General features: G+C 39.7%; 1 protein-coding gene across 5 annotated transcripts in view; it reads right to left on the reverse strand.

Moving 5' to 3' along the window:
- Positions 1-17,041, reverse strand: part of RPS6KC1 (ribosomal protein S6 kinase C1) — an 86,596-nt gene that overhangs the window by 18,095 nt on the left and 51,460 nt on the right. For 4 of the 5 annotated variants that reach the window (XM_042051487.1, XM_042051490.1, XM_042051491.1 and 1 more), the window contains 4 exons: positions 11,692-11,739; positions 9,995-10,127; positions 373-1,950; positions 12-101 (listed from right to left, as the gene is read on the reverse strand). In XM_042051487.1, the coding sequence (XP_041907421.1) occupies positions 12-101; positions 373-1,950; positions 9,995-10,127; positions 11,692-11,739 (1,849 nt within the window). The remainder of the gene's footprint in view (positions 1-11; positions 102-372; positions 1,951-9,994; positions 10,128-11,691; positions 11,740-17,041) is intronic. The other variant, XM_042051488.1, reaches the window with a different exon arrangement.

Raw genomic sequence — 17,041 nt, forward strand, 5'->3', positions numbered from 1 at the left:
ATTGCTCTAACCTGGGGCACAGTACATTCTCTCTATGGCATCGTTGTCACAGGAATCTTCAACCTCCCTCCACCTGCTAAAATACGTTAGCTGAATGTGTCCTAAAAACAAAACGACAGGAGAAATCAAAACATTTTTCCCTTCCATTTTCTGCAGAAGTGAACTGTAATTACTCCTTTTGTAGCTAAAAACAGTATCATTAAGAATAATGGCATCATTAAGTACTAGAAGCTATTACTGGGGGTGAATTTGCTGCACTGATAATGAAGCTCTAGACAGGAAATGAAGATACTAATTACAAGATAAAACGCCTACTCAGTTAATTGGAAGCAACAGCGAATAAAAAGAAATGCATTTGCAAAAGTTCCTGACCTCTATCATTCAATAAGATGTTGTTTGGGTTCAAATCGCGGCACACAATTCCTTCTCTATGTAAAGCATCAAGGGCTACCACCATTTCAGCTGCCCATCTTTGAATGCAATCCTCTGGGATATTAAACCTGGAGGTTAGCACTAATCTCTCATCGAGGTCCTGAAAAATTTGATGTATTTCCTTCTGCCCTGCTCCTGCTGTTTTGTCTTCCTTCTTTGGTGCAATCTTTTTACTTTCAGCTGCTGGTGACAAAGCCGAGTCTGTCTCCTCTTTCCCGCTGTCTTCAGTTTGGTTGGAAAACAGCGACACTCCATCATTTCTTAACATGTCTCTGTCCAAGCTAACCTCTTGAGCACCTGAGAGTGGGTTGGAAACACATGAACTTTCTTCTTTGCTTTTCATGTTTAAGGAGCAGGCCCCAAGCTCTTGAAACAGAGCCCCATCTTCTGAACCACCTACCTCTTGGTCAGATGTAAAGAGGGTCCCAAGAGCTCCCTGAGTGACACCGCTTTGCTCATTTGCTTCCTTGTGGGCAGGATCACCCACTTCTGGTGCCACATGATTTGGTTCTTGGTCAAATGCTTTGCATGGCTCTACAGAATTATTTAATTGCAAGACATCAGGTGTTTCTAACAACTTTACTTCTGACATGTCCCTGTCAGATTTTGTAAACTTTGTTGGCCTTGACACGGCTGGCTCTTCTGTTTCATCAGACATGCCTGGTAAGTTTATTAGAAGATCAGGCCTTCCTTCATCAATGCTATTCACATCATCAAAAGCAGCATCCTTAAAGGAGATAACTGGCACAGAGTCATTTGAACCCCTGCTCACAGTGTCATGAGCTTTCACACCCATTTTGCTCTCCAGGGCATCCAAGCTTCTGTCATGATCTGAGACGGTAAACAATGGCTTTAAAGGCTCTGATTTCAGGTTATATAATTTTTCTCCAAAATCAAGCCCCAGGAGTTCACTAGTGCTATCTTTGCTGTCTATCCTGAAGAGTTCCATGGGGCTGTTCTTGGATCTAGTTAACGAGTCCAGTATCCTAGTAGGGCTGGCTATTTCGGACTCAGCATCATCGATGAACAGCTTTCGTTCCTGAGGTGCAATCTGGGAGGTGAAGCCGTCACTGCCAACAACACTGCACTTCTGCAGGGAACTCCTCTCTTTGGTATGCAGCCCTTCACCCTCTGCTTTAGCCACTGGTTCCTCATTTAGGGAGCCAGAGTCAATTTTTTCCTGCCCGTACTCATTGCACAACGTTAAATAACTAGTGGTGCACTCCTCTTCTGAGCTGGATGCCGAGTCCATCCACTTGGAACTCTCCTGGCCATCTTCCTGGTTGCTGCTGTCATCCTGAGAGCTTGGTGTCAGGCTGCTCCTCAGTGGGACCACCTTCAGCATGCTCTCCCCATAGCTTTCTCTGGAATCAGTGCTGCTACCAGTTTCTTTAGGACTAGGTGTTGGTTGCTCCAGGTAAATTTTAGTTGAACTGGATGTTCTGGATTCAGGAATCTCAAAGCTCTCTTCAGGGCTTCTGTTTAAGAACTTACTGACGTAAGACCACAGTTTCCCACCTGAAAAAAAAAGAAAAAGAGAAGGGATCTCTCAATTTCACTCAAAATAGAAAATTTTTTATGAAACAGGAAAATATCCTCACTCTCACTATATACTCTATCCTTATGACCACAGTTAGTTGGATCTGCTACCTCAGCAGGAAATAATCACAGGGACCACAATTTGCTTTTCACGTAGATTTGTACTATTACATAAATATTTAAAGAGCTGCATCTGAGACTAAGCCGCTGGGTTTTGTTTTTAAACTTCTGTAAAGTCTCATTTCAGAGTGTGTCTCAAGTTGCACAGTGGTCACTACTCTCTACCTGCTGTCTCAAAAGAAGTAAAAACTAGGGAAGATCAAATGGTTTAGTGCCCATCACCACTTCTGCCTACACTGAATGATTCTGTATCACAGCTCTAAACTCATAAGCAACATTAGCGGAAATGGACTGGAAACTAAGCAGCAAGGTCAGTAAGGGAAATTACCATATTAGCAGGATATTTTCAGGGTCTGTGTCTCTCTGAAGAAGTTGGGGTTTTTTAGTTAAATATTGATATATTTCTCCCATTAACTTTAGAATTCAAAAAAAGTTTTTTATGCTTTGCTGCACCACACAAGGATTTATGAATACTCTGTTACACTGGCAAACAGTTCCTTCAAAGCACCTAAGAAAGTTACATCTCCAAAAATAAGTTACATTTTAAAAAAACAAACCAGGACTCCTCATGTTTCCAAACACTGCACATATTAAAAAAAGCTTACAAATTTCAAAACATAATTTTAGCAAAATAATTCAAGAAGTTACTGTACCTCTTATATGTGCCATAGAATTTGGCTTAAAGTTAGAAAGTCTCCTTTGATAACTTCAGGAAAAATGCACTGTCAAGACATTTCTATTTAAAAGATCGTACAAAAATTCTCAAAAATGCAGGACTTCTAACAAATCTTTGTAAAAGAAAAAAGTAAGTATCCAGCCCACTGGGCATCTGCAGAGTTGGTGGGTTTTTGTTGGTTTTTTTTTACTTATTTGGATAAAACAGCTTTATATTTTTCCAAAATACATTCTTTAATAGTTTGGAGCTTTTTTAACACTCTCTGTATCAGGCAAAATTCCTTTAAAAAGTACAATAAAAGAAGAAAGTATTTATCATTGCCTAGGAACAGATTTTCTATACTCCCAGGTATTTAAAAAAAAAACTTATCAAAGACAGAAAAACCTTGACACTTTAAAAAATTAATTTGAATAATATAATGTGGAGTTTTCCTGCCCTCCATCCTCCTGGCTAAGACAAGACTTGTTTTTCAAGGGGAAAAAAAACCTCGCTGGTTGTGGTGAAACTAAGTATATTAAAAACACTAAGAGGGAATTCTAACAGCTTGAGTCCAATGGTAAAAACAACAACTTAGATCTGTTAATCCACATGGTTTCTGCCATAAGCTACAAATGGATTTAGCACCAGGTCAGGATGACCCTTGCCACCTTCTAGAATGTGATGAGAAAGGACAGCAGGCAAACAAACAGGAGCAAAGGGAAGCAACGCCCACAGAGAAAGGAACAAGAACTGTTACACTGCCCACTGTATGGCATAAGCACTTTAAATACTTACGCCAGAGGTGCATCCAAAACATGCACCCCAAAGTGTGCCCTGCCACAGCAGCAAGGCACAGCCCCTGAGTCCCCCCAGCAGAGCAGCAGCTCCTCAGCCCAGCGAGGCAGGGCAGGGACTGACTCTGAGCCTGCCTGGGCACAAGCGACCCGAGGCCCTGTGTTGGTGACACCGAGGGCCCTGGCCCTTCCAGAGCTGCTTCACGAGCAGGATTTCACCCCAGAGAGAAGCAGGGAGCCCGGGCAGGCTCCCCACGTGAGGCCACTTGCTTTAAACACAACACGTGGCACAGCAGCTCAGCAGGGCAAAGGCACCCTGCCCTCTGAGCCCCGCAGCTTGCACAGGACTTCAGGATTACTGGTCTGCAGCTGATTTGGTGAAAATAAAAGTTGTCCGTTCCATAATCACCAACAGTTCTTTTCTAATGTTACACTTCTAGGTTTATTCATATTTTTGCTATAAAATGGCAGAGAGATGAAACAACAGAAAAGAGAATGAGAAAGAGTGTGAGATCATACATAATTTTTATATATGTGCGAAAGAGTTTATCCTCTTTTTCAAACTTCTATCCATAACAATTAATTTCCTTTAAAATTTCAATTAAATTCCTTCAAGTACTATAAAAAAATAACTTTGCCCAGTTTATTAACTAGGCATGGAATTACTGAAGACCCTTTCATACCAAACAATAAAATCTCATTTGACAACCACACCCGTACTGCATTTAATAAAACACATTATTTAATAAAAAAATTATATAGTCTCCCCATCCCACCTGCATTAGATTAATTAGTACAAGCTAAATATTTTCATCTACATATTACTAGTGTTTATTACTTGTGCTTCACAAATTTCTTATGAAAACACAAATCTCAAAGCGTGCTCACAGACCATGACTCATGAAGACTCACATAAGATCTCTGGAGCTTTGGGAAGTGCCTGGCACAACACCACCAGCCTCCAGGCATGGCTTTAATGCAAATATGAGCACCATCAGTGCTTCCTCAGATGGAAGTAGTAAGAAAAGGTCTTTCTAACAGAGGCCTGCCTTAAGCTTTGACCCAAGGAGGCAGAAAGCTCAAAACCTTATTCCTGTGATCTTTTGTCACATCTTTTTTTCCTGTGTCATTACTGGACACCAAGTGTCCTTTTACATGTGACACCTGAACAGCTCTCACTGACCTAAATGTTTTGTACCCCTGTGCTAAGATAAGAAGGGGCTGGGCTGCCCAGCAGTATGAAAAATGCGAGAATTATCCAACTTAAGTTTTTCACCTATTGACACATCAAGCTGCTCTCAGGACAACTCCTGTCTTCTGCTCTCTCCACCTCACTTTATCCAAGATTTCATGCACCCTCCACTAGATTTGGGCCTCTACCTGAAGTTTTACTGCAGCTTAAGAAGGGAGACCCAAGAAGGATTAAGGAAGGACAAAGAGATATGTTGGGATCAATACTTGAAAAATCCACAAAAAATCACTGGATGATTTGAGAGGTTCACTAAACATAAAAGTTGCAAAAGACAAAAAAAGGAAATCTCTTTATTCTTACAGTGTTCAGGAATTCACCACTGTCCATTTGTGAAAACAGGGAGGACATCAACAACTCATTTTGTTTTTGCAAATCTATTATCCTAGGTTTTCAAAAAGAAGTTGCTCATTATTAATGGCTTGTATTTAGAAACCACAGTGGAAATTACTACTTACTGCAACGTCAACTTAAGAGTTAAACACAAGTAAATAAACCAAAAACAAACAAAAAAAAAAACACCAAAAAAAAGAAAAAAGAAAAAAAAAAACCAAAAAAATTATGTCCAAATATGTTAACATACGAATATTTCAAGAGTGGCCTCCTGGTCAAGTGGAAATACGTAAATAAGTGCCATTCAATAACTGTGTTTTATAGTGAAAAACAACAATTTTATTCCTTTTTGAAAACGTCCAATCCAGGGTCAAACAAAAGTGATATTTGTATCTGCGTATGTAATTATGCCTTTATGAATGACATACTAATAATCTTTTCCCCCTCTCCCCATGTGTTGTGTGAGATCAAGAAAACACATTAGCAAGACATGCTAATATAGTATCAGGAATATATAAAAACTAAAATTACAGAAATCAATCCAAACAAGTAAGTTTCAGTCACTGTCAAATAGTCCAACAGACTAAATAACTGTAACAGCTACAGTATTAAGCTCAAGTTTATTAGTGCTTAATTTCAGAACTATATTATTAACGTAACTAATTAAGTTTGTTTTCTTCTACCATGAACTGATTCTATAGCCAGTCTAGTTGAACATTTCTGGTTTTATAAGCACATGAAAATCATCAAGTTCCACATTCTTCTGCAGTTATTCAATGAAAAATTTCTTATTAGCAGTGCCATACTTAACCACATTTCCAGCATTCTGGAGCTTATACCTCTGCTTCTAGAGGCAGAATCTAAAAGTTAGTGTCCAAAATAATCAACAGGAAATTCAGAATAAAGTGATCAAATGATGAAGCTGACTAGGAATCTTTTATATTCTTTCAAACATTTCTGCAGCTTTTTGTTAATAGTACTTGATGCAGGAACATTTAAAAGAAAATACAGAGACTATATATTATATATGACAGGACAAAATGAAACCTAAAGGTCAGCAAATTTAGTCTCCTAAACATGTTTTTTTTCCAGCTGACGAGAAAAAAATTCATGACCAGTTGGATTTTTCCTCACCCAGTATTCAGATGCTTCCCATTTCAGTTTCACATCCTGAAAGACTGGCTGGCTAAGGAGACCTATTCCAAAATAAATCAATAGCTTCTGCTAGCTTGGCCCATGAGATTATTCCCAAGGATGAAGTACTCCAATTCCCACAGAACTGGAATTCAGCTAAGAATGCAGCAGTCGCTGTATTTAGGAAATCCCAAACAGAGTCAAAGTGAACAACCCAGGCTTCCAAATAACTGTAATCTGATAGGGGAGAAAAAGAGAGAGTACTGAAAGACATGCACTTGAATTATTCTCCAAAACTGAGCCCAGCTCTCTAGATCACTGCCCAAGAATTTGTGTATGGCCAGGAGTACCAACTCTAAACCCTGCACCTCATGAGAATTAATAGCCTTCCTTGCTGGAAAAAGCACCATTTTATGGTTTTCAAAGAATCACTGGCCTCTTTTTCAAGAGAGACAAGCCTACTGGTAAACTTCACCATGTTAATGCAATGGCTACATGAAACAAGGCTTGCACAGCTCCTAGGCCAAAAGCAAAGCAGACACACAGGCACTGCCATGGTACAACAACAATAATATTCCACAGCATCCCAATGGCAGCCACAGTGGAGCTGCAGCTCCACATGAATGGGAAGCTGATCTCCTGCCTAATCTCTAACATGACAGTAGTTACAAGCACCAGAGTCCTCTATCTGCAGCTCTGTATTTCCAGTGCTGCTGGTGAAGCTCTGCTGCAAAGTTCACTAGTTTAGGCAAAGCTCCCACTTCCCAATGCACTTGGAGCAAAAGCTATTATTCCAAAGCAGCCTCCTGAAAAAGTCACTTGCCAAGGAGCATATCACCTTTCCTACATTTTCTGATTGCTGTCAAATATTTACAGCTAGCATTATCTCCTTTCCTAACAACAAATCCCCAGCTTTGCAAGCCAGAGCGCTACCGTGGTGTTGTCTATCAATTGCTGCGTGCAGCAAGCCTCTTCAGCAGGAAGTTTCTTGAGTGCTCTCCAGATTGATAGGAACTCCAGCTTGTTTATGCTTAAAGAGATTTGACAGCTTCTAACAGCCACTTAAACTTTGATGTCCCATGGAAGCCCCCCAGCCTATTTTTGAAGCATCTGTTTCTAAAATTTCTGTAGTTAGTAGTGCCAGGAAGAAGCGAGGCCTTATTAACATCAGATTGGCTCTCTCCCACACTAGAACTTGCCAAGTGCTTTGCAACAAAGCTACAAGATAACTTTATGGACTTTTGTACTTCTGATGCATCCTTGAAGCCTCTCACTGTGGCCAGGAGAAACATCTGCAAGAGAACCCAAGACATCATTCACTGATTCTGAGCATGTAACACCATCACGATTTACCAAAACAAACAAACCAACAAACAAAAAGAGTCTTCTTCTTGAGTCTGTGGTCAAGCTTTCAGAATTCCATACAAAACCCAACAGTGCTGCACTTAATACAGTTAAAATCTACTATGAACAGGAAAGTGAGCTGCTTAGCAAACACACATGGTCCATTCATAGCATAAAACCTGAATTTGCTACACTACAAGCCACTGCCCATTTAAATTAGTATTTTACCCTTCAAACTCACAATGGTGTAGCTAACATACCTAGCATAAATTAACACCATTTATAAATTTGACTGGCAGAATCTTCTTTCTTATTGGAATAGAATTATTTGGACTATGAATGTTAAGAGCATTTACGAGGTCATGAAATAAAATTTTAAGAGACTATCACTTAAAAAGTACTGTCCTAGAATTTTTTATCCTTTCCCAACATTAACTACAAGCATCTTCTCTATTTATACCTGGTCTGAGATGGATGAAATTTTAAGAAAGGTTTGTCTATAGGGATTTCTGGTATTATTTTCCTTCTAATTTAAAGGATGAGTGCTACTAACATAAGACTGATCTGATCAAGACCATCATCAGTGGGGTGACCAAGACCAGTCACTGCATACAGTGCAGCATAACTTTAGCCCAATTTTTAAGTATCCTTTATTCACACAGAGTTAGAAGCATTTCTCCTGAACCACTTTCCAGCATCAGCCTCATAGGACAGGGTGCACTGGTTGTTGCCCCAGTTTAGGATTTGGGATCAGGCCCTACACCTGCAAAACACTTATTGTATATATTCTCAGGAAATTTACTCATCACTGTGTACCCCAGCTACTCCTCTTTACAGCAGAATCTACCACTCTTCCTCTCCCTTTGCCTGTTCTGAGCCCAGACAGCAGGTTCATGAAAATGAAAGAGCTCTGATCTCAGTGTCTCTGTTTTTCTGTTATCACAACACAATTAACACTTCCAGAAGATCACCTTGTCAACTGCTCACATTAGGGCTTCCTTACAGTTTTTGTTCTTACATCTGACCACTTCACCCATGAAATTCCACTACTACTCCACTCACTTTTCCATCTCTCTTGAGGAAGAACATCCATCCTAAAAAGAAGAGCAAAACTGCAGGGCTTCAGAAACTGCAGAAATATTACGAAGAGCGTATTAAATTATGTAATTATGCTAGCCTAAGGGCAGCTGATATCTGGCAAAGGTTGTGGGTGGGGTTTTTTGTTTGCTTTGGGGTTTCTTTGGTTGTGGGCTTTTAAAAATACTTTTTCTCTGGACAAAATGTACCAGCTTCTGTGTAGATTGCAGTTCAGGTGAGAATCTCCCAATTATCTTGTGTATTACTACACACACCTTGAGAAAAGTAGCACTGTACAGAGCAGCACTGTAAACTCCCAAGATCACCATCAGGCACTACTGTAAAGTGAGACTTTTCTTCATGCATCAGTGCTCATGGCAAAACCGAGTCACACATTGCAGAAACAGTCATTCCTGTTGCAAAGCTAACTTTAACTGGCCTCATATGACAAATTGTTCATGAAAAAGCCAAAATCTAAGTTATTACGGAGAAAAGAAGTAATATTCAATGCAATAAAATTATCTCCTCTATCAGTCAGCTTAGTTCCTTCACATCATCCATTCTGCCTGAGTTATTAGCATTTCCTAAAAAAAAGAACTATTAGCAATCCCAAAATTTATATTCTGCACTCATTCTAAACAAATATGGGTAATTACATTTAGGGAATATTTAAATCCAGGTGTTAGACAAAAGAATCAAAATGTAATTATTTTGTGCCACCTGTTCCCTGTACATTTAACAGGAATTTTATAAATAGTTTGAAGGCACAACTCTGTGGTTCTGCTTTGAACTCCTGTGTGATGCCACTAGCTATTTTCTTAAAAATCCAGATCAGTGCAATATTAACCAACAGGAAAATGTTCATGGTTTTTAGCAGAGCTATTTAATTCTTGTGCAAATACTTGTCATTTTAACTAGAGATGCTAAAAAGACTTACTAGTCAAAGTTTACGAAAGTAGCCAAATACTTTATCTCTGAGAAATAACTGTAAATAATGCAGATTTTTGTTGCAGTCAAAGCACTCTCTCTCCTGTAGAAAATAAACAGTTGGAAGCTTTCAATACTGCTACATACAATTCAAGTAACCCATCAGGATCTGAGGCCATTTGAAGCAGGAATCAGATCCAGCCCAAAATGAGAGGGGAAAAGGGGGAGGGACAGAGGAATGGAGTGGGGTGTCTTACATGACATCTCCCTGGCACACTAAAAATATTTTAACTGGATGTATGAGAGATTAATTTGACAATGAAGTGCACCATTGATTAAAACTGAAAGCCTTTGACTCTTTTCAACAATATGCTTAAAGGAGAGACAAACCTTCTGCATGCTGCAGGACGAGGAAGACAGACTCCTCGGAGATGATGTACTTGTGCAGACACACCATGTTGGGCACACAGCGGGGGATGATGGTCGTTCTGCTCCTGCTGCACTCACTACTTTTCCTTAGACCCTGACAGAGAACAAAAAGGTCAGTTGTACCCTCAGTTGCCTTTGGAGCCTGCTGTGCTCTGTGTTTATCAACCAAACTAATCTATCCGAGTTACTCTGGGCTTCAGAGAAACCACTCATCTGCTGCTCTATGCCCCTCGGTCCCCCGAGGCTGTGCTGATGGCATCTGGCGCATTTCCAGAGAACAGAAGATGGCACAAAGCTGCCATTAAAATCAATTACATGGGTCAATGTTTTTATTAGAATCTCTCTCAAACTAAGTCATCAGGATGACACTCAGTTATTTCCCTGTGACCTTTTTTTAAAATTTTATTTTTGTGTGTGACCAAAAGACACTATTAAAAAAATTCAATTCAAGTCCTAAAGACAAAAGAATGCCTTCGCCTCACAGGTAATCCTCACATTTCCATTTTACTTTACTAAAGACAACAACCACCTCAATAAAAAAGAAAGGAAAGGATTAGTCTCCTTGAGAGGCAATGATTTTTGGGAGGTAGTGCAGAGATGAAGTTGCCAGAAGTGAAAAAATTGATGCGGGAGGGTGAAAGGGAGGGGAGAGAGAAAGAGAAAAAAAATTATGTCAATAGTGTGACCTATTACAATATTGATAAACATAGGCAGTTACATGGGAAATTCAATGTTACCCTATCTACCAGTAGATAATGTGAGGTTCTAATATACAATATTCACAAATAAACCTTTCTCAGAAACAAACAGGTTTGCTGTATCCTGCACATACAATTTCAAAGGCTGATGCAGAAAGTTAAGGTGGGCTGTAAGCCAGATCTGAAGCAAAGTTACAAAATGTTAACAAGTAACTAGAGGTTCACGTTTGGGACACAGCATTTTTTCAATCCTTCCTGCCATTAGCAGTGGAATTCATGTCAAGGGGAGCCTGAAGTAAATGGTCACAAAAACAATACTTATAACTGAACTAATTCTCAGCATCACAGATGCTCTGAGCATACTGGGGTCTTGATCTGAACACTTTCTGAAACATAAAAGAGTAATGTGAAAAATTTTATTCTGACCAAATAACTGTTCATAAATGTAATTGGTTAGTAACATTAAACTCTTATCTCAGACTATTGATGTAAAACATAAGGAAACAAATTTGAGGAAGACTAGTTGAACATTTCATTCAGAACCCCTTTGGCCAGCAGGATATTCTTCAGCTAAAGAAGACCAACACAAACAGGAGTGGATGTGCTTGGATTAAGCAGAATTTTCATGTTCATCAGAAGCCCTGAGCCACCAGGGCTTTACAGATGTTTTAAGCAGCACATTCAATCTGTGATTCTTTACCAAAGCCTGCAAAGGTGTTGGCCTCAATAACCAGAGGCAACTCAGGTGACTAAACCAGCACATCTGAGCACTAGGGATGTGAGAGAGAAAGGATGGGAATGCAACCAAATACTGACAAAAAGAATTCCAGGGCACTTAACATGTATTATAATAATACATAATAACAATATATTGCAGGGATACCTCTATAAATTACCTGTAAACTGATCTTTGTGCGCTGGTGTAATTTAGGAGGTCATATAATAAAAGATTTTACTCACCTTCAATATAAAAGTCTGCTGTGTTCTGGTGTCCATTACAAGCAAAACCTAAGCAAAAAGTATTCAGAGAAAATATTTAAGATTCACATGTGTAAGCTAACAAAACATAGTTCTTAAATCTAATGTTGAATATTCTTACAAAGAAAGTGATACAAGCAATTCAAAAATTAAACCCCTGCAGCATACAGACTTGATAAGCAGTCTTTTTTCTAGCAAAGAAATGACTGAGGATATAGATCACTAAAATTAGGGTAACAGCAAAAAAAATGGGATTTATTTAGAGAGAAAAGTCTGGATGGTTTTGCTGCAGAGAGAACACTTACAGCTGCAAAGAGCACCTCTGTTAGCAGTGCATCACCTCTACTGAAAGCACTTCAAACACAGCAATGAGAGAAGCACTAAATAACTACATTCTTAGCAAGCTCCATTTGTTTATGTGTTGAAAACAAAACAAACAAAAGGACACATATGTGTGTATATACACTTAGGAAACCATCTTTAGAAAGCTGGAACCCTCCGCCTTCAAGTCACCCGACTCAGGAATTAACTGTTTTCAAACTCTAAGAACACAGATGTGCTGGAAAAGCTCCAGCTGCAAGACAGCCCCACGAGCAGCATAAGCACAAGCTCAATCTTCCTGTAGGAACAAGAACAAGAACAAGAGTGTGCCCTCACTGTTTACTTACAGCAGACATTGTAAACTTCCAGTATAAACATTCATATAGTTATACCAAAATACTTAGGCTGCAAAAATCATACCTCTAAAAGGCTTCTTTCCCATGCTGGCACTGGGATTACCAAACTCTAAATTCAACAGACAAGATGCAGCAACTCCAAGTGAACAGACAAGGTGCAGTGAAGACCAATCATTGCATCCAGAAAGACTTCTTGCAGAGGAATGAAATGTCAGGAGCAACATGGCATCATCAGGTGGCAAAGGACACCACCACACACAGGCTCCCTTACCTCCCTGCTGCAATTGCTGCAGAGGGGCAGCAATGCAGCCATGCTCTGCTGTCTCCAAAAGGAAGAAACCTTTGCTCTTTGGGATGGTAGCATTCAAAACCTACTTCTCTCCCCACTGCATCTCAAACATGAGAAAGAGAACTGAAGTCTTTTCTAATCATTTCTCTCTCAACATATTTTACCAAAACAAATGAAGTGACAGACTCTTCCCCATCTCAAAGACCCCCTCTTTTACTAGGGTTGCACCCAATTTTAAAAGCTTTTCTGTATATTCGGGGAGAGAAAAAAAAAAAAAAAATCAACAGAAGTTGGTGCTACTGAGATTTTTTTAACAAAGGAGTGACACACAGTTACCATGTCAAGGGCATGGTATGGAAAGGCAAGTGTGCCCAGACCGCTGAGTGTGCCAAACAACTTTTAAGGCCTCTTACCTAGGGCTCCCAGAAACAGTGGAAACCAGCTCCATAAATAACAACTGTGAAACTGGTTTTGTTTACTGGTGTTTTAAGATGTTTAAGAAGTTTACACCTTAAAATTAAAGAAAAACCCAAAACCACACTGACCAACTAAAGAAAACCAACAGAAAAAAATAAAAGCCACTTTACAAGAGGTGCCAAAAGAAGATTAAAATGGTTTGGAAACAACTATGTGTTTACAATCACTCTCCTTTCTCTTCTCCCAAGTTTGTTTGCAACTAGACACTGTTCACATTGAGGCAATAAATACGAGAACATATGTGATTTTTTTTTTTAAATGTGCCCTTTGACTGTCAATATCTCCCAAACAGGTGTTGGCTAAATGATTATAAATTGGCCTCTGGATACACCTCTTCAACTGAGCCGTACAGGACTGGTGATAATATAATTAGACCTAAAAACATCAGGCTGGTGAATGCGTTCCATCTGTTTGGCAATAATGTTTAGTTAACAATAGTCTTTAAAAGAAGCACCTTCAACTTCAGTTCTTAAAGTTATTTATAGGGCCATTCTTAACACACCAGCACTCTTGCTAACAAGAGCTTTAGCCACTTGGAAATTATTAGCCATACGGCTGTATATGGAAAGGAATGGCAGCATTTAACATCTGTATCTCTCCAGATTTACAAGCATGAACCTCATTTAAAGTCACTTCTTAATGAACAGTTCCGTGGTCTGTATTAATATTATAGTTGCATGCACAAAGATCATAAGGAGCCAAACATTTTTTTAATACCAACAGTAGGCCAATCAGTAATGAAGCTGTCAGCATAAAGGACAGAATAATAGCTTCTTTAACCCTCAAACAGGATTTGTTCATTTGTAGAGTAGAAGACACCAATTTAAAAACTGCTCATGGGTTTGCTCACCTTTATAAAGACAAAAATCTAATTTGGTACTAATTTGATACAATTGTCTTTCCAATAAAAGGCTCCTAAAGCCATCTTTTATTCCATGATAAAACAACTGCTATAACTAAAACTGTCATGAAATAATTACCTTTGATAGCATACCTTATTGCACAAATACAATTAATGTATTCCTCCCTTTCATTTTTCACACTTGCTTATCAGCACTGTATTAGCATATGGTGCAACAGAAGAGATTACTGAGCCCTCGCCCCGTAAGTTGAGGTATAGAACCACGACCACTAACAAGAATAAAGCAGACAGCAGGTCCCTGTAGGGTAACTTCATCTGCTGTTATATTGCAGCATCCACATGAAAGTAGCAGCTACAGTTTTATACCTGCAATAACAACAACTAATATCCTTGTGCCTTTGAGGTTAACCACCTAGATGGACTACCCAGTCCAACTAACCAGCTCTTTTGTTTTGCCTCCCATCAAGTACCTACTTTCCCCAAGTGATTAACACCTCATTCACAGCTCCACTTCATTTTAGGGACAATTACTTCTTTCTTGATTCAGTACCAACCTTTGGCAAGACTGTTTACCTCAAAACGGACTCCAAGAAGCCCAGGAAGAGCCTTGGAAGTAACTTGAGAAATTCATGTAGTGATGGTCCATTTGGCCCTGGCAGACTGCAGACCTTACGTGGGCCCACCAAATCAAACACTTGTTTCAAGGGAAAGCAGCCTGCATGCATTATTGCAAAGATGGGGTTTAACCAGGTTCTCCCAGGTAAATAAAGGACTACGTGAATGGGCAAGTGGCTATCAGAAAGCCATTTCACGAAGGGCTAAGCCCAAGAAACAGAGGGTTGCAAGTATATTTGCTTGAATTTTTATCACACCCAGAGCAGAGAAAGAAAGGTCAGCAGCTCTTGGATGCATTACAACACTGCTGCAGAAGGGCAAAACTGTACCCCTGCCACTGACCCAGGTGCCAGCTTACTCTCCTCACCTCATGCTTTACAGCCAATTTATAGATAGAAGTGCACCAAGTCTCCTGTTTGCATTCCTTCACACTTCTCTCCCGTTGCAAAAGTGCTTCTGTAATTCTAAGATTTCCTTTTAAAATGCAAAGTGACAAGTTCCCACGCTAATGGCACAATGGGGCAAAACAGGATTCCACAGAGCATTCACTGGGACAGAACTCTGTTATTCTCCAGAGCAGATCACACAGAGATGCTAGCACTAGACTAGGCTGCTTCTAGCTCACATAAGCTGACAAAACCTCTTTCACCATCTAAGTTGTAATATTTAATATCTCCTAACAACGAGCTGTCGGCTGTAACATTCAGCATCCTGTTTCAGGGAGCAGGGAGAAGAAGGCACAGCAGGGCACTCCTCGGCACTGAGCAGCTAGGCTGTAACACAAAAGGAGACAAGGCAAAATCCTCTTTGTAATACTAATGGACAAACAGAGTCAAGGTCCACGTTTCACGCTGGCTCTTATGGCACTGTTGCTTACTCATTCTTTCTCTATTTTTTTGCACTGACAACCACCTCAACATGGCCAAAACCACTGAGACACAAAGAGCAATTACCACAAATAAATATCTAATGTAAATAAGGGTCTTCAGCAGCACAGACATCCTAATTTTGTACAAGCACTGAAGCTCTAAGGAACATCCCAAAAAACAAGTGAACGCAGCAGCACTGCATGACAGCATCTCAGTAAAGTGCAGATAGCAATACCCCTCTGTGATTCCAAATAGGATTTCTTACTTGTGAATTCTTTTTTTTTTTCCTAAGTCAAGGGTTAATTCTGATGCTGACAGCAGCTACTTAAAAAAATTAGCTTCTTAGATTTGATTTACAGTGTATCCAACAGCTTAGAGGAAAATAAATTAAATTCAATTCAATATAGGAGGTACAATTAATTGGAGAAAAATAAAATAAAACCTGCCTGGTAAATAGCCATAGTCTAGCTTTAAGAAAACAGTTAATTTTAAGATCCTATAAATGCACAGAAATTAGCAAATGTTTCGGTATGCTAATTTTTTTTAATTAAAAGATATTTCTGCAGTAAAAGCTCTTTCATATGCAGTACTGATTCTTCATCAAACGTTAAGTTTCCAACTTAACACCAGTATAGCCGGTGGCAGCCTGAAGGTTTACCATCTGCTGCCACCCAAAGTCACGGTGGCCACCTTCAGAACATATGCATCAAAGCCCTGAGATAAGAGACTGAAGGAATACTGCAGAAGTCAGCATAACGGGGAGCAAAGACCCAGGGGCAGGCAACAGGCAAGTCACCAGGAAAAAAAGAACATGGTGAACCAGCACTCACCCCGCCGAGCACCCAACCAAGGTCACGGGGACAGCACTGGGACAACCGAGGACTGCTCTGAACTGCGCTGCTCTCCGCAGGTGGCTTTAACACTAACGCACAAATCCTGCACGCTGCAGACATCTGCTTCCCCAGTTACCCTTCCTTTTCTGGGATTTCTCCCCCTCTCCCCCTTCTCCCCTGCCCAGCATCTCCATACTGATTTTTTTCCTAGTTTCTGTTCTTTCAGGACATAGCACAGAACATACCTGTGTTTTTTATTTACTGGAGCAGCTTTTAACACTAATCAAAACAAACACGTCAACACATTTGCTTACAAAAATGTGACTTTAAGTTCGCTAACACAAGTGAAAAATACCTCGTGCCTGATCAAAGAAAATGGAATAGGATCTCTTACTCCAGTACCAGATAGCAGAAAGGTTTCCAAGACAAACCACGACTAAGGGATTACTTTAAAACCAGCTCCATTTTGTTATTAAATTGCTGCTCTACACTTAAAACACATCATGTAATATTGTCACCAGTGGGCCACCTATTCACTCTGGTCCTTATCTGCTAAACAAATGTACCCTTATCACAGGACAGATACTCTAACAGAAGTCCTGCAAACTTGAATATGTTATATAAAATGATCACCTGGGATTTTTTTCCTGTGTTTACCCCACCAGGTGGAAAATGCTGTACTGACAGATTACAAGGAACAAGACAAGTCA

The sequence above is a fragment of the Corvus kubaryi genome, unplaced genomic scaffold (genome assembly GCF_017639235.1).
Source record: "Corvus kubaryi isolate FWS band 111438036 unplaced genomic scaffold, C.kubaryi_AGA036_p1.0 76, whole genome shotgun sequence".
Lineage (NCBI taxonomy): Eukaryota > Metazoa > Chordata > Aves > Passeriformes > Corvidae > Corvus > Corvus kubaryi.